Source organism: Armigeres subalbatus, chromosome 3, assembly GCF_024139115.2.
Source record: "Armigeres subalbatus isolate Guangzhou_Male chromosome 3, GZ_Asu_2, whole genome shotgun sequence".
NCBI classification, from domain to species: Eukaryota; Metazoa; Arthropoda; class Insecta; order Diptera; family Culicidae; genus Armigeres; species Armigeres subalbatus.
Window position 1 is genome coordinate 207,088,249 of NC_085141.1, and position 23,785 is coordinate 207,112,033.

The 23,785-nt window shown below is 37.3% G+C and overlaps 1 protein-coding gene across 1 annotated transcript in view; it reads left to right on the top strand.

Moving 5' to 3' along the window:
* Positions 1-23,785, top strand: part of LOC134224567 (homeobox protein aristaless-like) — a 193,822-nt gene that overhangs the window by 96,270 nt on the left and 73,767 nt on the right. The window contains exon 5 of the mRNA XM_062703967.1: positions 8,600-8,726. Coding sequence (XP_062559951.1) covers positions 8,600-8,726 — 127 coding nt within the window. The remainder of the gene's footprint in view (positions 1-8,599; positions 8,727-23,785) is intronic.

Genomic DNA, 23,785 nt, shown 5'->3' on the forward strand with positions numbered 1-23,785 from the left:
TAGAATTAGAGGCGAAAGTATAGATTTGATAGTTCCGTTAGGATACGGCAGGCATGAAGAATGGTTTTTTTTATAGAATTCGATTTGAAAGCGAGCGGAAGGCAATATTTGTAATGGTATAAATCTCTTCCTTTTGCCAGTGGAGATATCATCTTCCACACTGCAGTGTTGGTAAAAACTCAAAATCTCAAAACTCATGGATGATTCAAAGCAGTTCATTCTTGAGTTATGAAGAAAATTGAGTTCCATTTGTATGGAAGCCCCCCTTTCCATAGGAGGAGGGATCTCGAACTATCTTAAAAACCTTTCCCGGCCACAAACACCTTTGTGTACTAATTTTCACACCGATCAGTAGTTTCCGAGTCTACATAAAGGGATTCAGAGCAGACAGAAATTCATTTTTATGTATATAGAAGATTTATATATTAGAACTATTTGCTCTTGGCTCTGTAGAGTTTTTAATAAACAACTGAGCTTAATAAATAAACAAACAAACAAAAAAACATCTTAGTTTTGTGAGCATTCCCAACAGTTTTGAATTTTTCTCATGATTTTCATGATCTTCATGAGTCGCTTACAGAAAATCCAATATTGCACTAGAAGATTATGGAAATGTCTTTATGGAAAGCTACCCATGTTTTTTATACAGTCTCGTCAATTACTAAATTAAGAATTATTTCAAAGGTGTAGAACCTGATGTAGGATTGAAAAAAAGGCATTAGGGAAGATCCATTACTTACGTAAAGCAAAAAATGGCCATTTTCAAACCAGCTCCTCCCCCTATGTCACATTTTTTGTATGAAGTATCTTCTTCTAAGCCGCCTCGCAGCTTAGTGTTCATTAAGCACTTCCACAGTTTATTAATGCTGCAGCTGAGGTTTCTAAGCTAAGTTACCATTTTTGCATTCGTATATCATGAGGAAGTAATACGATGATACTTTTATGCCCAGGGAAGTCGAGAGAGAATTTCAATACGAAAATTGCCTAGACCGGCACCGGGAATCGAACCCAGCCACCCTCAGCATGGTCTTACTCTGTAGCCCGCGCGTCTTACCGCGCACACGGCTAAGGAGAACCCTAAAGCATCTGAAAGTTTTGAATAGGTCGTCACACTTCAGGCCACCACCCCTCCCCTCGTTTAAAGATTACAGTGAGCATTTCGCTCATAGACCCACTAGATAGACCAGCATGCGACGTCCATTGGCTCTGCCGAAAACTTTTTTTTTTTTAAGTTTTGCGACTAAGGTGGTGATCGAACCCGCACCCGTCAGCACAATGCGACTAAATAACTTTCAGTCGATACTAACCAAACGTTCCACAGAAACCCCACTGATGTAATGATTTCAGTTTTCGACATTGTTTCAAATGAGGTGAAGTTGATCCGTGGAATGGAACTTGAAACTTTCATCAGAATCAACGAGTCAACTGTACTACAAAAGTGTTGCAAACGGAAACAACAAATGTAGCGCTAAGAACTGACTTAAGAACTGTCTTAAAAACCTTTCCCGGCCACAAACACCTTTGTGTACTAATTTTCACACCGATCAGTAGTTTCCAAGTATATAAGGGTCAGGCAGACAGAAATTCATTTTTTTTGTATATAGAAGATTTATATATTAGAACTATTTGCTCTTGGCTCTGTAGAGTTTTTAATAAACAGCTGAGGCCACAATAAACTAAACAAACAAACAAAAAAACATCTTAGTTTTGTGAACATTCCCAACAGTTTTGAATTTTTCTCATGATTTTCATGATCTTCATGAGTCGCTTACAGAAAATCCAATATTGCACTAGAAGATTATGGAAATGTCTTTATGGAAAGCTACCCATGTTTTTTATACAGTCTCGTCAATTACTAAATTAAAAATTATGGTGGTGAAAAGAACCTGATATAGGATTGAAAAAAAGAAGGCATTAGGGAAGATCCATTACTTTTACGTAAAGCAATGAAATGGCCATTTCAAACCAGCTCCTCCCCCTATGTCACATTTTTTGTATGAAGCATCTTCTTCTAAACCGCCTCGCAGCTTAGTGTTCATCAAAAGCACTTCCACAGTTATTAACTGGGGTTTCTAAAGCTGAAGTTACCGTTTTTTGCATTCGTATATCATGAGGCTAATGCGATGATACTTTTTTATGCCCAGAAGTCGAGAGAATTTCAATACAGAAAATTTACCTAGACCGGCACCGGGAATCGAACCCAGCCACCCTCAGCATGGTCTTGCTCTGTAGCCGCGCGTCTTACCGCACGGCTAAGGAGGGCCCACAAAGCATCTGAAAGTTTTGAATAGGTCGTCACACTTCAGGCCACCACCCCTCCCCTCGTTTAAAGATTACAGTGAGCATTTCGCTCATAGACCCACTAGATAGACCAGCATGCGACGTCCATTGGCTCTGCCGAAAACTTTTTTTTTTTAAAGAAGTTTTTGCGACCCCTAAGGTGGTGATCGAACCCGCACCCGTCAGCACAATGCGACTAAATAACTGTCGGTCGATACTAACCAAACGATCATGAAACCCATTGATGTACTGATTACAGTTTTCGACATTATTTTCAAATGAGGTGATTGATCCGTGGAATGGAACAATTGTTTCATCAGAATCGCTTGAGTCCAACTGTATACAAAGTGTTGCAAACGGAAACAAAAAATGTAGCGCTACATTACTGACAACAAAATAAAAACAAAACAAATACTAACACACAAGCATCCGGCTCAAAATAGCAAGGTTTTCTTTATTCTCTAAAGCATTTAAAATGTGTTTAAGAATGGATCTGAGAAAATACGCATATGGGTGTTGTAAAATCATCCACTCGTATGAAAAATAAACGGTGAACGCATGGTTGTTTGTAAACCTTAGCGGATTGAACAAAAATCTTACGAGTGAGTTGAAAGAGCCTCAAATCGTTGAATTTCGGTGGAAATCAAAAGACATTTCTCAATCTTTGGGCTACGCCTACGCCTAACCTAGTTTATACTAAGAGTACAAGGAGCTAATCGTTGCAATAGAAGATTGCAATGATTTTTATCTAAAATTAAAATTACTTTATTGGACATTTGTTTGCAATATATCTCAATATTAGAAATTCTATGAAGTTCGTAATTGGTACTATACCACTGAGGCAATTTTAGAATCATTTTCAAATTTTATTTTAGAAACAGATCCTCTGAAGTGCCTTCTTTCTGGTATTGCAGCAACTAGTCCCATATTGGCACAGCATACAACATTGCTGGTCTAGAAAGTTTGTTTGTAAATTTAGAATTTGTTCTTAAAGGCAAAGTTTTGATTTTCTGTTTATAAGTGGATACATAGACACTTTAATATATTTGATACATTAAATGCAACTTCAATTATAATTTTCGATCTAGCAGATGTCCTGATATTTAGCTTTTGCTAGAATTAATTCAAATTGGACGCATATTCATAGTGACGATAATATGTCTGCTAGAAGGTTTCAGATAAGAAAGCTCTCTGCTTATGTGGGTAAATTATAAGCTGAATTTTGGAAGTATTCAGGAAAATTTTCTCCACTTTTTGCAAGTAAGTAGAAAATATCAAAACTTTTTATGCAATCTACCACCAAATGACACCAAAGGCTATCGCCCTTTGGCGTGAAAGAAAGTCCGTCCGACTAGAACAGCATAATAACAAAAACTGGTTTGAAGCACAATTTAACATGACATTGTGATGCGCCATACAACTTATTTTGATAAAATTTCATTTCAAATTTCATTCATTCAAATGTTGTAACAGGATTTATTCATAATATGATTTAAAAAATGCCTTAAACCGAATTTCTCAACAGTAGGCAATAAAAATAGATGTACCAAAGTATCCTAGTCATAGATGATACGACCTTCAAGTCGGGGTGTCATCTGCAAACAAAGATTTTTGACACCCTGGTGGTAAAACAGGTAAGTCAGAAGTAAAAATGTTATACAATATGGGTCCCAGTATGCTGCCCTAGTGGAACACCAGCCCACTTCCAGGTAAATCCTATCAGATTTCGAGAATTCTGATAGTTTATGTAATGAACGATCCCTGATAAATAATTTTGGATCAGTTTAATAATGTACAGAGGAAAATTAAAATTCATCAATTTTACAATCAAAACTTCATGTCAAACACTGTGAAATGCTTTCTCTATATCAAGAAGAGCAACTCCAGTCGAATATCCTTCGGATTTGTTGAGCAGAATTAAATTCTTAACTCTTAATCACTGATGGGTGGTAAATTGCTCATCAGCAAAAATAGAATTGTCATTCATATGAACCATCATTCTATTTAAAATAATCTTTTCAAACAGTTTGCTTATTGAAGAAAGCATACTGATTGGGCGATAACTAGAACCCCCAGCTGGATTTTTGTCCGACTTCAAAATTGGAACAACTTTGGCTGGTTTCCATTTATCTGGGAAGTATGCCAAATGAAAACATTTGTCAAATAAGTTGACCAAAAATGACAGAGCGCTCTACAAAGCAGCCACAAAGCAAGGCCTGAGGGTGGCTGGGTTCGATTCCCGGTACCGCTCTAGATAGTTTTCGGATTGCTGCGAGGCGGCAACGTCCCCGTTGGGGATGTAAATGTAATGCCATTGAAGAAGAAGATGTAGAAAATACCAACATCACCAGGTGCTTTCATATTTTTAAATTTTCTTGTAATAGATCTCACCTCATCCAAATTAGTTTCCAACGAAGGTTCTAAAACATTCTCTTGATTATGAATGTTTTCGAAGCTCCGTGTAACCTAATCCTTAATTGGACTAAAATTATGGGCACTACTGAGCAAGTTTTTGAGCCTTTTCACCATTTGTTAATACAATTTTATTTTATTATTATTATTTTTCATTTCCCCATTTGTTAATAAAATTAAAAAAAAAATGAATTTTTGGAAGTAGTTGCATTAATGATTATTTCAACTCTTCCAGACGAATTATCACTACTGCGAATCCCAAGACAAAATGATCAAAAGAAAGACTTTTTTGCTTAATTGAATAGTTCTTCTCGAACCGAAGCGTGATGAAGGAAACCATAACACATTTCGAATTCATAACGGCGAATGATTGACTACACAAATTAATAATCATTGAATCTAAAGATATTATAATTATAGAAAACAATTAATTATCAAACATTAAAGTCCACACACTGCAGCTCTGCAAAAAATCGCTCAGCCGTGTGCCCAGCAAAATTAAAACTGATAAACCCAACGTTTGTTAGCAGATTTTCGGCAAATTATTTGCTGATTTTCAGACTAAGAAATAAGTGTGCATAATTCACAATTAATTATGTTTTTATAATTAGATAATCAACTCGTTGCGCATATTTCTGTAAACTCCACAACGGATTTGATCGGAAATCAAATAGAAGATTTTTTCAACTAGCAATTAAACTACTCTAATTTACCCCGCACTTACAGTAATGAATTACCGTTAGAAATTGTGCGGATCTCTTTAGCCGTTGCGGTAAGATGAATGCGGCTACAAGCAAAGAACCATGATGAGGGTGGCTGTGTTCGATTCCCAGGTGCCAGTCCCCACAGACAATTTTCGGATTGGAAATTGTCTCTCTACTTCCCCTGGGCATAAAAGAAGTATATCATCGTGTTAGCACTTAGCCTCATGATATACAGTAAAGGTAAATGGTACCAACTTGACTTAGAAACCTCGCAGTTAATAACTGTGGAAGTGCTTAATGAACACTAAGCTGCGAGGCGGCTCTATCCCAGTGAGGGATGTAATGCTAACGAAGAAGAAGAAGAAGAATGGCGTAAAATAACCAACCTGGAGATGGCGAGTAGGGTGTTTTCGGGTGGGAACATCCTCAACTTCATGGGCATATTGTATCCATTGTACTTGCCGTAGAAGAACAACATATTCATGCAATGGCGGGCATAGAAAAGCAATTAATAACTGTGCCAATGTTAAGAAAACACTAAGTTGATAAGCAGGTCAAGTTCTAGTTGGAGTGTAGAGCCATTTAATAAAGAAAAGAACTAACAAAATTCACAGAAGGTTTGTAAAATTATTATCGAATTAGTTCTACACCAATATTTGAGAAGGGCGTAACAGCCAAAATTTGTTCTTTCTAGTTCTTTGTCTATATGTATAGCTATGTATGTAGAAGAGGAATCGGAGACAATACATTTTTACTGTTGCGCCCTTTTCGAATGTTGGCCTAGAGTTCGCAGCCTACAAGCACAACTGTCGCATATTTGCTTAATATCGTACGCATATAGGACAATTTTGTCATTGTAAAGTTTCACAAAAATGAGAGAATTAAGTAAGGTGACCAGACGTCCCGCGTTTCGCGGGACAGTCCCGCATTTTCGCCATTTGTCCCGCGCTGAAAAGAGATCCCTCAGGAGAATGTCCTGCACGTTTCACTTATTTTCAAAATAATGTCCCGCGAAATAAAGAAATATTTAATAAACTAATGCAGTAATTTAGTAAGACGTTCTCCAAGAACTTATAAGATTTTGGAAATTTATTATGATTTATTAATGGTTTTCCGATTTTCGATTTTCGTCACATACAAGCAGCATCGCTCCAAGAGGCTTGATGGAAGTAATCTTCTTCACCCAACGCCACGGCCACACTCGTCATATGGTTTAAAACGAAATTTGTTTGAAAAGCTCTTCAACTATACTCTGTTTGTTACTGATGAGTAATTTGTATTTAAGATGTAAGAAATATGAATTTGGACGCAGAGAAAGAGGTTTCTCCAAGAATTTTTCCTTATATTGTCATCAACGTCATTTGTATCTTTCCAAAATTCTCCCACACGAAATTATAACTTCAGCGTGGTGAGTGCACCCGCCGAGCAGCAGCACAACCACTCACTTAAAACTGCAACGTGTTTTGTTGATTTCCAATTTCATTTCATACTAAACTTAAGCGGATTTGAGGAATTTTGACAAGCCCTGCTTTGGTGTATTTTTAGGAATCCTAGAGCAAATCCTCATGGGACACGAGAACGAAAAGAGACTCAATCTGCAACAATAACAATACTTTTGAAGTGAAGAACTAAAGTCATTTCAAAAATTCACAGAAATAATAAATTTTCGAGATTTTCGTCTATACAGTCTGATTTATTGGAAAAATTTTAAATTTTGTCCAACGTTTCAGTATCATGGTTCGATGTACTTCTTCAGGGAAAAAATGTTTTTGCTCTTTGTAACGGAACACCTATCATAGCTTAACAAAAAGCAAACTTTTCTTTCTTCTGGAAGAAAACATCGAACCGATGACAAAACAACTGGACAAAATTTAAAAATATGTTCTAATAAATCAGGCTGCTCTCAAAAAAAATCTCGAAAAATATCTTCTACTGATAGAAGTAATGGCAACTAGAAATAATAAAAAAACAACTTAATTCCCGAGTAAATGATATTGCCTTTCTCGCATTTAGCCAAGACACCAACGCTTATATGAATTGCTAACAATATGAATTTAAATGCTGCCATTTTCTTCATAACTTTTAAACACAACGTTCGATCGTTATAAAAATTCGATAGTGATCCAACAAGGCTTTGTCCCTGTCAGAACTTGTTGCAGAAAATCAGTTAAGAATTACTATATGAAAAGTTGTCTAATGTTTTGTCGTAGCTTTTGTGCACATACACACACATACACACATACATACACACGGACAGACAGACATTTGCTCAACTCGTCAAGCTGATTCGATTAGTATATAACACTTTGGGTGCTTTGAAGAGGCTTCTATAAAAAGTTCGTTTTCAGGTGAAATGAGTAGCCTTTCAATTTTAACTTTGTTGTACGAGAAAAGTAAAACCGACCTAATTAATTCATCGAATAAAGTGATGCTGCCTTTCTAGCATTTAGATCAAGACACCAACCTTATATGGGGCGTATGGTACGATGTACTATTTTCTTCATAACTTTTAAACACAACGTCGATCGTTATCAAATTAAATAGTGTCTGTACTGTCCGTGTGTATGTGTCTGCACAAAAGCTAAGAAAAACATTAGACAACTTTCCATATAATAATTCTTAGCCGGTTTCTACCAACAATTTTCATTCGACAGGGGCGAAGCCTTGTTGATCACTATTGAATTTTAAACGGTCGACCTTTGCGTTTGAAAGTTACAAAGAAAAATGGTACATCAATTTCATATCAACGCCATATAAGGTTGGTGTCTTAACCATCTGAAAAAAGCATTGCATCAACTTTATTTTGTGTAGGCGTATGAGCAAATTTGAGCACTCACCGTGCGTAAATTACAGCTGATAATACGATCACTTCCAGAATGTTAGTTAAACAGATGTGTAATCAATACAAATAAAGTTTGGCCATCAACAACTCACACCGTTGTAAAAAGAAGTTGGTGGGGTGGGATTGTGTGAATTGATCAGAGGGCCAAAGTGAATTTAGAGGGGTTTATCAAATTTGAAAGTTTTGACTTTTTGAATTAAAAACAAAGATTTAAAAAAAATTATCCCGCGCTGGCTAAAATATATCTGGTCACATTACAGAATTAAGTCAAGTGTATATAACTAATTCTATGATAAATCAATGAAACTCTTACTCAATACGCATTAACTTCATCTAATTAATATTGAAAATTACGTTTCAGCCGGACGATATTCACCAGTTACCAGCTAGACGAATTAGAAAAAGCCTTCAAAGAAGCCCACTACCCCGACGTGTATGCGAGAGAAATGCTTTCGTTAAAAACAGATCTTCCAGAAGATAGGATACAGGTGAGTCAACATGCTTCCGCCACACACTTTATAATTTTCTCTTGGGTGCTTCACAAGCATATCGACCTCTTGGCAGCTTTCTAGGTCAAGGATAAGTGCTGATGTTTTGCAATGGTTAATTTACATAACAAATGCGTGTGACAAAGACTCGGGAAAATATTGTGGCCCTATTCTATTAGACAGTACGCTCCTTGCGAGTTTGCAAAACTCCTATCCTATATGGAACCCCTTTTCTTTTTCGTGGAATAAAGACTCGTCAGAGACATTTCTTTACTGTCACTGAAAAATTCGAAAAATTCGAATGCGCTTTGTTCCCAAAATTGTACCAGTAGGATCATGAGACAATATTCCCTAGCACTGCTGTTGCTGTTCCTTCAGGCACTAAACAGTCGTCATCAAGAACGGAATTCCAACCTTTATCGCGTAAATCATTTCAGCTCTGTTCTGCAGCGGAGGTACCGTCAGAGTGCGCTGAGTGACGACAGGACATAAATTTAATCTCCACGCGTTTATTCAGGAAGCATCAGAACTACGACGAGCCAACTTCACACTTGAGAATAAAGCCAAGGTGTTTGTGTTGGCAAAATATTTCCAATATGGCTGCGCGCGATATCCCCTTTGTCTTAATTAACAATCACGATCCTTTTGAGTTGTCTGTTTCTCACTTTTTTTTCGTCGTCGCTTCAACTGATCCTCCAACATACCAGACAGGAGGTTTACCGTAATTTGCAAGTGCCACTCGTGTACACCTTAATTCCACTGGGCTCAGAGCTGGAAACAGAGACGAACGCCGAATTGAATTAAATTCCTTTTGTTGAAGACTTTTCTCCACCAGCAGCATGCCTGGCACTTATTGAGTTATTTAATTAAAAGAGACAAAAAATCACATCTCGTTTAGTCTTTTTTATGGCCTTTAAATGGGACATCATCCGGAAATATTTCAAGCACTCGTTGTCATGTCACGGATAAAAATCCTGACTAATCCACCTTTTTTTTTGAAGGCGACGTTTGGATCAACTCGAGCAAAAATGTTCATTGGCATTTAATTGTGCAAATAACCTAATTCACTTTATGATTGCAAATCTGCAGGAAGTATACTTAGTGCATCGATCAGTTTTCTCTCCTACACGTATAGCAAATTCGCACTTGAGCGTGAATTTTGTACCTTTCAATACAGATAAAATAATAAAAAACATAAAATGCTGATTCAAGCAAAACGAATAACACATTCTCTCTTCAAAGTTATACTTTTTTCTGCTAATAATGAACGGTTACAATTAAAATGTAACCATGCATGTATTTTTATTGCAATAAATTTGTGCCATTTTTGGGTATTCCATAGAAATTCTTTTCAGTTGTTTCCCTACTGAACAAAAAAAGAAATGCTAACAAGAGGGGCACTTACCATGACAGAACTTTAAGAAAAAAGAACACGTCTGATGAAAGGCAACGCTTTATAAGAGTGCAAATTAAGATTCAAAACATTGCGCCACCCTACGCATGGTCGTTACACCACCCACCGGAGCCACCCGCAGTCAACGGATGGTTGTTGTTACGTCGTTGTCGTCGCCTGCTGAGGTGTAGAGCGGAGGCTTGCCGCACAGCGTAGCAGAGTTTTCCCTTGGCAGTGCTTCTACCGCTGGTGCTCCATGGCCTACTACTGCTACCATAGAAACCATCCCCCAGCATCCATGGTAATCGGGGGGAGAAGATTCATCTCACTAATACAATCTCCGGCGTTGAAGTTACGATTTCCACAACCAAAGATCAAATTGGTTGTTCGGAATGTAAAATAATCGCAGACTCTGAACCATGTGCTCGCCGCCGCAAGCCCTACATCGAAGGTGATGATTTGAGCGCTCAGTTGTAGCAGGGTGGTAAATACTGCTACGAGCAGAGCACGAAATTCCACCGTTTACCACTTCATCTTGCCTCCAGTCATCTTCATATATTTGATAGCTAATACTGCTCAATACACTGCCACTTTACTACAGCTCGGTCATCCGGTTCGTTCTCCCAGCGCTCCTTTGCTTGCTCTGGTAATCGTCCTACCATGTCATGTGGTGGTACTTTTACAGAACTTCTATATCTATGCGCAACCGAGTAGGTACGATTCCAGAAGCCGAGTAAAGGTGATTCCTAATTAGCCATTTAGGTTGCTAGCTATCCGTTGATCAATGTGACGATAAGAAGTGCACTGCACATGTTACTACCCGAAATTTAAGGAAACGAAAAATGTGCATAATTTCTAAGAACTTAAAATTATTTCTGTACATATGCTAGTAACTTGGCAATCAAAGTCAGACACTTAGAAATTATGGATACCAAGTGTTATGTGTCAATCCATAGTGTGGTGAAAATGCCGTCGGCTTTATAGAATATATACCTCAACCAAAATTTGTACTGTAACTTATTTGCACTTTTAGCATCTGTAACACAAACTTCCAGATCTAGATTGAGGCTACAAAATTACTCAAAAAAGTATAAGTTGCCTATAGTACATTACCCTAGGAGAGTGTCTTGCGTTTCAGCTCTTAATTTTTTTGTCAATTGGAAAGCCAATAAATAGTGAACGCATGGTAGTTTGTTTATGTTGATAGATGGAATGACAATCTTACGGGTGAGGTGAAATAATCGCAAACCGTTAAATTTCAGTGAAAATAAAGGGATTTTTCTCAATCTTTTCGTTTCAACCCGCTAATGAATAACAAATATAGAATAGTAATGGTAATATTCATTAGGAAATGTTTAATAAAAATTGTTTTACGAGTGATTTTATATGTTGGGCCGTTTTGCACAAAATTTGCCTTGCTTATGTATATGTTTTGACGTTTTGGGATTACACGGGACTTCAATTACGAGGTCAAAACAAAAGTTTCGCTCAAATTTAATATGTCTATCTAATTTTTGCGTTAAGTGATTTCTTTTTTTTTGCAAAACGTCAATAAGGTCGTACTTCTTTTGTTTCCTAATGGCTCCCTATTTACAACTGTAGAACTTGCGTGTAAAAAATTCTAAACCGGAGCGAGAATCGAACTCACCATCTTCGGATTAGCAATCCAGCGCCTTTGCTCGCAATACTAACTGGAGAGTGTTTTAATATTTTTTTCAAAGGCAAAGCATTATGACTGCTGTCCGGAAACAACTCTGCGAAGCTGCAAGCGTAGTGAGTTGTAGGGGTCGCACAAATGCACTGCCCATGATTCCATAGTTGACATAGTTGACAACCATTGCACTTTCGTATGTATTTCCGAGATATTTTGGGGATAAACTATGGAAATTTAAAACATTTCAACCCGATGAAAGCACCTAAATGAGGCCCAGAGATAAGCAACGTATCGATGTTACAGTGGTTAAATTATCTTAGTGAACGCGTAATCAATGAAACTCGCTGAAATTTCGAATGGTTGATACGTCAACTATAAGATCAAGGGCATGAAGGCACTTTTTTCACGATGGGGTATGAAGCATATAGCCCGCAGAATGAAAAAATAACCTTTACCTCGCTTTAAGGTCACTCCTGCGGAATCCAAGATTAAAAATGCTCGCGTTTTCGGGGCACGCACCACTCGATACGGAAAGCAACGCACAACTGTCATTTTATTGTTATTTCACGCATGCTGCGAGCCGCAGCAAAAGGCTAAATCAACAAAAATGACAGTTATTTTTTCCTCTCTGAATCCCAGTGGTGGCCTTTACTGCACTTCGTACCTATCTTAGATTCCGCCATAAAATATTATAATACCTGCTCACTAATTTCAGTCCACTAATGACTGTAATTATGGGTTTCTTCCCTTACATCAAAAGAATATAGCACAAATGGCTCTAAATTTATGAAATTTATTTTCTTACTTGCAATTTACAAATGTCCATAAACCTCACGCTAACTTTGTCATTTTGTTGCAAGGCACAATACTAAGAGTTTATCAATTTAACTGGGAAAGATGGAAAATTGTCAAAAACATTGTATTTTCATGATTTCTGAAAAAGGCCATCAGCTTGAATTGAAATCGATCTAGTGTGCGTTGCTTCAGTCAAACACACGATTGACAGCTAGATCACTAGATGAAGCACCCAAAATAATCCACCTTTCGGTGATGTTTTGCCTTTCTCGTGTATTATAAAATGTAACAAGAAAATCGCATAATAGAGGTCAAAATTACACTTAAGGGATATAGATTCATTTATTTTCATCAATTCACATTTGTTGCGTCCAATAGAATGCATTACAGCGGATTTTGAAAAAAAAAAAATCGATTTTGATTTTTTTTTTTCCAAGAGGGAAAATTGGGGAAAAAACAATGTTTTTTTAATAACTTCGGAATGCAATGGCCGATTGGGGCAATTTTCAATAGCGAAAAATTAGGAAGGATTCCGCGTCGCAAGCAAGCAAATTAGATAATGCTAAGTACAAACAAGTTTGTCTCACATTTCTTCGTACACACACATACACACATACAGACATCACCTCAATTCGTCGAGCTGAGTCGATTGGTATATAACACTATGGGTTATGGTTTTGGAGTGATCATATAGCCTTTACGTATACTTAGTATGCGCGAAAGGCAAAAAGAAGCACGAGCGAGGTTGGACAGATTCGTCTTTCATTCAATTCGATAAAATTTCACTGAAGTCACAGAAGAACTGTTCGAAAAAAAATGTTTACGGATTTCCGGTGATTTTGATAGTGAGAAAATGGAAGTTGAGCAGAGAGAGAACCTGTGAAATAATCGCCGAACAGTTCTGTAGAGATTTCAGAATTTTGTGAAAATAGTTAAGTTTAATATTATCTGAACCACGCCGCTTGGAGAATGCGGGCCAACCTGCTTGGCAAGTGTAATATTGTTCTATTTGATATCTAGTAGGATATTGGCCAACCTGCACTACTGCTGGCTAACGAGAAATTTGTGGGATTGATATTAACATTTGCTTCATAGAATATGCTGAATTGGTGTGATTCATCGCATACACTCCTGGGTTCATTGAGCAAAAGGTTTGATGGTGTACATTCCACCTCTCTGTCGACGGAGACTGAGGCAATTAGATTCTAAAATGAAGAATTTCTTTCAGGGAACGATGAAGCTAATCATCCTTGATGCGTCAGATTATTTTTCGATTCAGAAGTCGAAAGGAACGTCGCTCAATTTAAAAAAAATAGAAGAAGATTAGCACGACATGATTGGTCCTGTTTGACGTATGAAATGAAATAGTATAATATGGGTTCAAATGCACTTGCAAAACACCGCAGGGCACTTGACTCAACTTTTGGCAGATATATGGGCCTGGCGTTTTGTACCAATAGTTCATTCATTCTAAAATGTTGTCTTTTCAGCAACAGAAGTTACTCAGCCCGAATAACGTCTTAAACGTTACAAACATAAAAATAACATTTTTAGTGACAACAGAACTTAAATACCATCGCACAGCGGGGAACATCCGACCCAAAAAGGTACCTATTTATTGTGGCTACTTGCTACGCCGGAAAAATACCTTTCCTAAAGGCAAAATCCACGACAAATCGAATGGTGCGATTTTCATTCAATTATTAGAACTGGTCGTTTTGCCTCATTTATCCCTAACAATCATATTTTTTTCTATGATAGCTACAATTTAAAATTCCATGTTTTCTGATGCTTATTCTGTAGAAAATACAAATGGTATCTATTCCAACCTTATACGATGACTGGAAGTGGTCGTGTTGCTTCATTTTCCAATGACATCGTATTTTTTCTATGACAACTTAAAAACAACAAAACATTAAAATCAATTGCGGCGGACTATTTCCATGTTTCTGATGCTAATTTAGTAAAAAAATACGTATGGTATAAATTTCGGCCTTGATTATCATTTTATCCCATTTACCCACGAAAATCTACACGTTTTTCTACGACAGCTTCAATTTAAAATCGATTTAGGCTAACGATTTCTATGTTATCTGATGCCAATTTAATAGAAAATACGAATGGTATAAATTGTATATAATCCGGTCTTGGACTGTCACTAGAAATGGCTTTTTTGCCCCATTTACCTCTAAAAGGCAATTTATCATATGAATGCTTAAATTTAAAATCGATTGCGGTCAATTATTTCTATGATTCTTGATGCAAATTCAGTAGGAACTACAAATGATATATATTCCAGCATTAGATCGTGACTAAAAATTGCTATTATGTTCCATTTTCTATAAAAAAAAATCCATTTTTGTATGACAGCTACGATTTAAAATCAACTGCGGCTTGGTATTTCTATGCCTTCTAATGCTAACTTAGAAGAAAATACGGTTGTTACATATTAAGGCCTTGGATCATGACTGCAAGTGACCGTTTTGTCCCATTTACCTATAAAAATTTTTTTTTTCTAGATGAGCGAAAAGTTTTCCCGAGGTGTGAGGCTACCTTTAGTAAAAAAAACATACAATTAGCCAGTCGCAATCGATTTTAAGAAGCTAATGGGCAAAACGGCCACTTCCTGTCATGATTCAAGGGCGGAATATATATCAATGGTATAAACATGGAAATAATTAGCCACAATCGATTTTAAATTGTAACTGCCATAAAAACAATTTTCGGGGGTAAATGAGGCAAATGGCCACTTCCAGTCATGACCGATTTTATACCATTTGATTTCCTACTAAATAAGCATAAGAAAACATAGAAATAGTCAGCCGCAATTGATTTTAACTTGCAATTGTCATAGAAAATATACGATTTCAGGAGTAAATGGGGCAAAATGGCCACTTCCTATCGTGATCCAAGGTCGGAATTGATGCCAGTCGTACTTTCTACTAAATTAGCATCAGAAAACAAAAGAATAATTAGTTTAAATTGAAACTGTCATAAAAAATATGTTTGGGGGTATATGGGGCAAAATGGCCACTTCCAGTCATGATCCAAGACCGGAATTTATACCAATCGTATGTTTTATTAAATTAGGATCAGAAAAAATAAAAATAGTCAGCCGCGATTGAGTTTAAGTTGTAGCTGCCATAGAAAAACAACGATTTCAAGGGGAAATGGGACAAAACGGCCACTTCCAGTCATGGTATAAGGTCGGAATAGATACCATTCGTATTTTCTACTAAATTAGCATCAGAAAACATAGAAATAGTTTCCGGTAATAGATTTTAAATTGTAGCTGTCATAGGAAAAATATGATTTTTAGGGGTAAATGGGGCAAAACGTCCAGTTCTCACAATTTCGGATAGGCGGCCCTCACAGAGAAGTGGTGATTCTCGCTTTTTTCACGCTCATTTTGTGTTTGGGACCGCTGTATTGAACAAGTTGAAATGCATCATTAGAACCAGTGCTCCCCGCGTTTGGAACCTTTAAATAGAAATTTTTCATGAGGTATAGCCTCCCAAATCAGTTCTTTATCATGACAGCTTGCGAAAAAAATCTTTCGCGGTATGCTACATATCGCATATGTAAACAAAGATGATAAACGAGAGACTTTTTTATTCTCTTTTGGATTCAATCCTTACAACAGCCCAAGAGATGCATTTTTTCACCAGCAGCGGGAACTGCACCTGATATTTCTGGCTCCACAGTACCGTGCCTTTACCGATTAGACTATTTGAAGTATCGCATACCGTAAAAAGTGCATGTGGTTGTGGTCGGTCATTCAATCAGTCTATTCTCCATGCAAGGTCACTCCAACACTTCACAACTCAAGCGCTAATGACCCTTCGAAATTGGATACCATGCGAACCATAGTGTGTGCTGTATTTCATCAAATTTGCCATAGACATGTAATTAGTCAGAGCACAAAACTAACAATCATCGCAGCCATTAAATTGCAAACAAGAACATTAACTCGCCAATATCTCGCCCGCTTGCAACCATACCGACCGCCAACTTCTGCGGTATCTGATTACCAAATTATTGACACCAAAATCAACTTTTGCGAAGTGGCAAATTAAAACCAGGATGGGGGTAGGGTGGTTTCGATTATGTTCGTAAAATTTAGATATTGCTTCCCAAAGGGTATCAAGTATCCTAAAGGTGGCCGAGACCAGAGCTTGCCAAGACCACAGCCTGGCACGTGCGAGATACGGGGCTGGCCCTTCATTTTCGGTGTTTTAAATCCAATTAGTGATGCTCAGCGCCACTACGACTAATAGGCTCAGCAAACACACGTAGCAACTAACCACGAAATCTTTTTTCTCCTCTCTTCATGCTGTTTGAATATTGTGAAGCTACCTCACGGTGCCATACAATTTTCCCTTCTGCCACACAATGTAGGAGAATGTGAGCGGGCAAATGATTCAGTGGAAAAACCGAAACATAATAAATGGTTGGTTTGAACCGTATCAACCAAGGCCGAGGCTAACCAGCATTCAGAAGCAGCAGATCTGAGGCCGAACAAGTCCGACAAAAGCAACCTCGTAGAGAAGAGGATTACCATTATAATGTTCGATACTTTTCTACACCATTTTTCCACTCGGTATTTACTCATAGCGAAAAGCGAGAGGCAACAGAAGAGGACGGTGATTCAGCGTACAAAAAGAAGTATAGGATAATCGCCTGTTTTGAGGTATTTTTCGCTATACATTCTATTAGATACCCTATCATAACCATAATCATCCTCTTCAGAATTTGGCCAATAAAAACGAGCTCCAAATCCTTGTGCCATTGTAAGATGATTAATGTAGATATGGAATGGTTTTCAGCCGCATGTTTAGCTGCCTCAGCAGATCATACTGCCTGACAAGGTGTGTAGCTATGTGAATAATCACTACGTAGGGTTGTCCCCACAGTTGGTCTTGGTCAATCAATCCGAGTAAGCTTAAGTACAAGCCTGCTGGAATACAATACTAAATGCGTTTTTAAAAGCACGGCAGCATGCATGGAATAATAAAAGTGACAGTCGTGCGTGGTTTCCGTTTTGAATGGGGTGCCCTTAGTCCTTAAAGAACCGATAATCGTTCAATTTCAGAGAACTTTTTCTCAGGCGTCCGACAACCCGATAAGGAATAGCTATTATTGAGTAGTAATGAAAATATTTTCTCGATTTTACGGGTGTTTTATGTGTTGGGCCATTTTGCCCCACGGGTGTATTCTATAGGGTTTTCACCAAAATTCGAGCACTGCGAAATCTTTTGATTTTGATTGCGCTTAAAGTATATGCTACGATGGTAATAAATATGGCGCAGATCATAAGCCTGGAATATAATTCGAAAACAAAAAATACTTAGAGGCATATATCCAACAGCTTTACAATATTATGTAACTTATGTTACCTAACTTAAAAGGTTGCCAATATTTTCAGACTTCTTGTGATTAATTATCTTAACTTTCACGCCCTGTGCTCCAAGCCGTTATTATCGGATGCTTTATGGCGGCGGTCGAAAAATTTCTCCACTAAATTTCCTCCAAGTCCAGCCCGGTAATAATCTGTGTCAAAAGTGAACCCGTTCCCAATATTTGCTATCCTTTCAACCCGATGCAATGGCTGGCAACAGATCACTTAAACCTGACGGCGATTATTTCCATAATAGAATCGTTTTCTACACCATTAACTGCATTGTTTATTATGTTGTGATAAAGATTTTGATTTAATTTATTAAATTTATGTGAAGCGATAAAAAGCAATAATCGTAATTTAATTCAATTTCTCTCTCGTGTGCACGCCAAAACAAATACCCGACAGATGAACCCAACTATACTACCGGGTTGATGTTCGTTTTTCTTGTCCGGAAGATCCCCGGGAAAGTTCGTCACCCGTCACCACCCATTTATGTTCGACCGAACTTCTCACTAGCCGTGCTAGGCAGGCGGCTGTCTGACAGCTTTCCTATATAGCGCAATCGTTCCAACCCAGCCAAAGAGAGGCCCGTCGCCATCGTTGGAGAGCGTTGCTACAAAACAGCCCCAGAACGAAAGTCTAGCACGATTTATTATCACAGTCATAATTTGATAATGTTTATAATGAAATAATCTCGCCTTTGCCTTGTGGCTGCCATTCCGTATCAAAAAGAGCGAATTTTGTTGCATGCCCGCTCGTGTTGTCTAACACAGTGGTTCTCAATCAGGAGTCAGGCGACAAATTTGCACATTCGACCAACTTCAATCAAGACTGATTACAGTCTAGAGATGAGTAGTTCAAAATACTTTGAAACTTTTTCTGGGGAGCTGAAGGTGGAGCTACCATTAGAAACCACTGTTCGGGCACACTTACCGCCAATTCAACAGTCGATCCATCCACTGACTAATGAAAGGTATTCCAATTCCACGCTGGACATTTCATTTTCAACTTATGCTATGTTGTACTGTACAGACCGCACTATGCAACACCGTTGGGCTGAAACTGGCTGGGTACGGTTTCGATTCCGTTTCCGGTGGCTCTCCCCCCGGCGGCGGTTCCATTTTCCAATGGATGATGCAACGATAAATTCACAAATAAGCCGGACTGAAAAACGATAGTTCCATATCTGCAACAACCCAATGCAACTGCACGATGCCAAAGTTACATTTCGCCAACATTTGAGCTCTAACTAACCGATCTAATTTCCTAACCGGAAATAGACGAAGTAACCAACTCTACTGGCTTTCGTCGGCCTGATCTGTGAAGAGTGGATAGCGGAAATTATTGCATTACCAGTAATGGGAGGCGCATTGGAAACGTATACGTTTGTGATGATCTTTGCAATCTGTGCTTCGTGTTTGCAGTCGAGTAAATCTGCAACTTGGGGAAGGTTGATTTTCACGGATATTCAGTTCGTCATTTTAGTGCACCGCTAATTATATTGTGCTTGTCAGTGGATAGTATCATTGATTGGAAGCTTTATTAAACAAACGGAAATATCGGATTTCCTGGAGTAGATCCATGGTAAATATCAACGGATAACGGATGACGACTGGTTCAGGAGCAAAAAGTGAGCATATTTCACTCTCTTTTAAGTTGTAAAGCTCTTAAAAATTGTTGTTAGCGATAACAAATTCTGCTATTTCAATAAGTCTATTATAGCACATATTTATTAACGGTTAATGGTACGTCATCAGAGCCTTAATTATGAGTGAGGAACTATGGTTTTGTTTCATTTAATTTTGTTCTTTTAGTTTGAAGTTCCGAAACAATATCTATATTTTGTTTTGTTTCGTTTAGAGCCAATATGGAAAGTTCGTATCAAAACTAAGTTCATGATTTTGTAAACATGCATGGCCAAAGCAAGTATTTCAGCTTACTCAAGGTCTTCTTCTTCTTATTGGCATTACATTCCCACACTGGGACAGAGCCACCTCGCAGCTTAGTGCTTATTAAGCACTTCCACAGTTATTAACTGCGAGGTTTCTAAGCCAGGTTACCATTTTTGCATTCGTATATCATGAGGCTAACACCCAGCCATTCTCAGCATGGTCTAGCTTTGTAGCCACGCGTCTTACCGCACGGCTAAGGAGGGCCCCTCTCTTACTCAAGGTATCATCTAATTAAATAAATTTTTTATATCAGATAAGGAAGTTATGGAGAAAATTACTTTTTTTTGTATCTATGGAAACAATGTTTCATTCCAAAATAACGCCTTAATCCCTAACATCACCTGACCTTAACAGTGTGGGTTGGTCCACTGCTTGTGCATAATTCTCAATCTTGGTTCAAAAACAACATTGATCATGACTGACCTAAACTAATTTTTAATGGTTTCTTTTTACTCCATAATTTGATGATAAATCGGATAAAAACTCGAATTTTGTGTGGGCGGATACACCCTTTAATCTACAACTGCGTTACATTTAATTCATTTATTTACCTAACATTTAAACTGATAACACTGAATCAATAATTGGACGCCACAATACACGGTTCGAGGCTACATCTTTGCATCCTTGATTGCGCCCCGCTTCATTACAAATGTGGTTCATTTAGCTTAAAAAATCTCCATAAAGATAAATAAATTGTGGGCTTTGGGAGTTAGCGACGTCAATCGTCTACACCAGTGATGGGAAATGTCATATCCATGTCATGGGATTAATTTATTATTAACTTTTTTCACATGTTATTTACAATTGTTTGTTTTATATAAACGTGTAGCCCGTAATTGATCCTAAAACTTTTTCTAATAGACCATTGCTCTAAATCTGAAATTGGCGGCATGAGAGCCGAAATTTGTGTCAAATCCCGACTAGAAGAGCATAACAAAAATTGAACACAATTTTAACATATTGTGATATTTATAACTTATTTTGATACAATTTTGTTCTCAGTAGTCATTATCTTTCAAATGTTGTAAGAGGATTATATCATAATATGATTTGAAAAATGCTTAACACCGAATTGCCCAACAGTAGGCAATTAAAATAGACGTAGCAAAGTCTCCCAGCCATAGATATCACAACGTTGATATAATAATTTGAGAAGGTTGCCTTATTTGTAATGTTGTTAATTTCATGTTCTCAAAAAATATTCTTGTTCAGCAAAAAAAAATGTGGTTGTTGAGGACAATCTATATATATAGACCTCTTACGACCTGTAAAAATTCCAACTGCACAGAAACAATATATTTTGTATCTGATTCTGTTATAAATTTCTAACAAAATATGTTATTTTTATGATAAAATTGTAACAAAATTTGATAGTTTTTTGTTTCCAATAGTGCAGTTTTTGATAGAAATTTAGTTATTTTAACAACATCCTGCACCATGTTTCTAACAAATTTTGTTATAAAAATTTAGTATAACATAATAACATAGTATGATATAATTTTGATATGACCTTCTAGTCGGGATGACATTAATGTAATGACATTCCGCGTCATTTTTTTTAAATTTCGTTATTATGCCACACACTTTGTATTTAGAGCAACGATCTGTTTAGCAAATTTCTAGGATCCTTCAAGTATAACATGTTAAAAATTAACCGGATAGTAAATAACTTTTGAAATAAGTTTTTAGCAAATTAGTAATAGCAATCCCATGACATTTGTTTAACATTTACCATCACTGGTCTAGATGCATACCCATATTTCACCCCCTGGCCATGCATCCCCTCGGCACGGGTCGCTTAACGCCTTGGGATTAGGGGTTAGGGACGATGGTCCCGTTGGTCGCATCCACTCACTCTAGCTGATGTCAGAAGGACAACAGTGCCCAGGCTGCACTACCAGCTAAGTACAAAACCCTTAGCTGGCGGTCGATTGTCATCGGAAGACCCGTAGAAGCGTGAGATTGGAACTTGTGAGGACCAGAGCTGTGCAGGTCTCTCCTTCCCAGATGTCAACTCACCATTTCGCATCCCGCATACCCGGGTAGAAGAAAATACCAAAAGAATAAAAAATTTTAACATTAATATATGATTAACAGAACAGCATAATCTGATGTTAATTTGTTTGATATAGTTGCTAAAATAATTAAAATAATAGCACAAATTGTTCGAGCGAATAACTAAAACATAACTCGTTTTGCCATTATAAGAGCCAATAGCAAAATATTTGCAGGAAAGGAAATATCAAAATCAGTTTTTATTGATGTGTTGAAAATGTTATATGCAAAATTTGTTATTATTATGTTATTTATTTGTTATTCACCTCTACACGGGTAGGCTATCAAGTGTGGGTTCGATTCCGCCATGGTGAGGAGGAAACTTTTCGTGAAAGAAAAATTCTCCACCGGTCTTCTGGGTAATAATATCTTCTGTCAGTAGATGCATAAGTAATAGATTGCTAATTTGATTGCTATTAGATTGCTAATCGCGCTTCAAATATTGTGATCAACATGTTTTGTTCAAGATGGTACTTTATGTGTCAGACGTCAATTTTTCCCATAACAAGCCCAATTTTCATACTTTAGAATAAGCAAACCAAATCAATAAATTTGACAATTAAGGTACCGATCAAACCTATGATTACTATATGGCTGAATCATGTTGATCACAAATGTATGGCGCTGGTGTTTCCTCACCATTCACCAGCTGCTCTGGTGTCCCACAAGGAAGCAATTTGGGACCGTTTCTGTTTGTCATATTTTTCAATGACGTAGCAATTTCTCTTGGATTTAGATGTAAGCTGATTTATGCGGATGATCTAAAAATATACATAGCATTAAAGACTGTTCTCATCTGTTAAGGCTGCTCTCTGATGTCAAGAAATAAGCTAGTGATCAGTGTTTCGGAATGTGCGGTTATGACTTTCCATCGTTCTAAAGATCCGATAATATTTGATTACCACATAGATAACTGCTGCCTCAAGAGATTGGATCATATAACAGATCTTGGCATTGTGTTGGACCCAAAGCTCACCTTTCCCTCACATTATGCGTCGATTATTTCCAAGGCTAATCGTCAACTTGGCTTCGTTACCAAAATTGCAAAGGAATTCACTAATCCACGTTGTCTAAAAGCACTGACTGTATTGTTCCCTTGTAAGGCCAATTCTCGAAAACTCATCCATTGTATGGGCACCAAACGACATAACATGGAATCTGAGAATCAAGCGTGTCCAAAAACGATTCATCAGGCTTGAATTGAGACATTTTCCGTGGAGAGGCCCCGCATATCTTTTTGCGTATCCTGATAGATGCCAATTGCTTGGTTTTGATACCTTGGATCGGCACTGTATTTGGTTATAACCAGCCCATTTACGCCATGATACGTTTGTTATCATCAGTTGAAGCAGCTTTCGATTTTGAAGTTTCCACATTTCAGTTTGTAAACCGTATAAAAAGAAAGAACCTAATTTAAGACAATATGCATGTTATTAATTAAGACTGTTAAATGTCAGATGAATTTTAGATAAACAAATAAATAAATAAACAAATGCCTTATGGGATAATAACACCTCTAGCGTTTTAATACTTATGCTTCTACTGTCCTGTCCATTGTCTAGCTAGGTATTAAATCTGTTCAGTTCAGTCTGTACGATCTATGGTCGAAGACGGTGTTCCTGTCTTTATATTTAAAAAATGTCAATAGACAAGTCAAGGTGGAAGGAAAAATTTCCAAATAATGAAAATACATTGATATTAGCTATTTTTAATGTGAAAATATCGATGACAAGGCAAAATTTTTCATCAAAAACAATAGATCTGGTATTTTATTCTTAGATTTTTCAAATTTTGTTGTTGTTTATT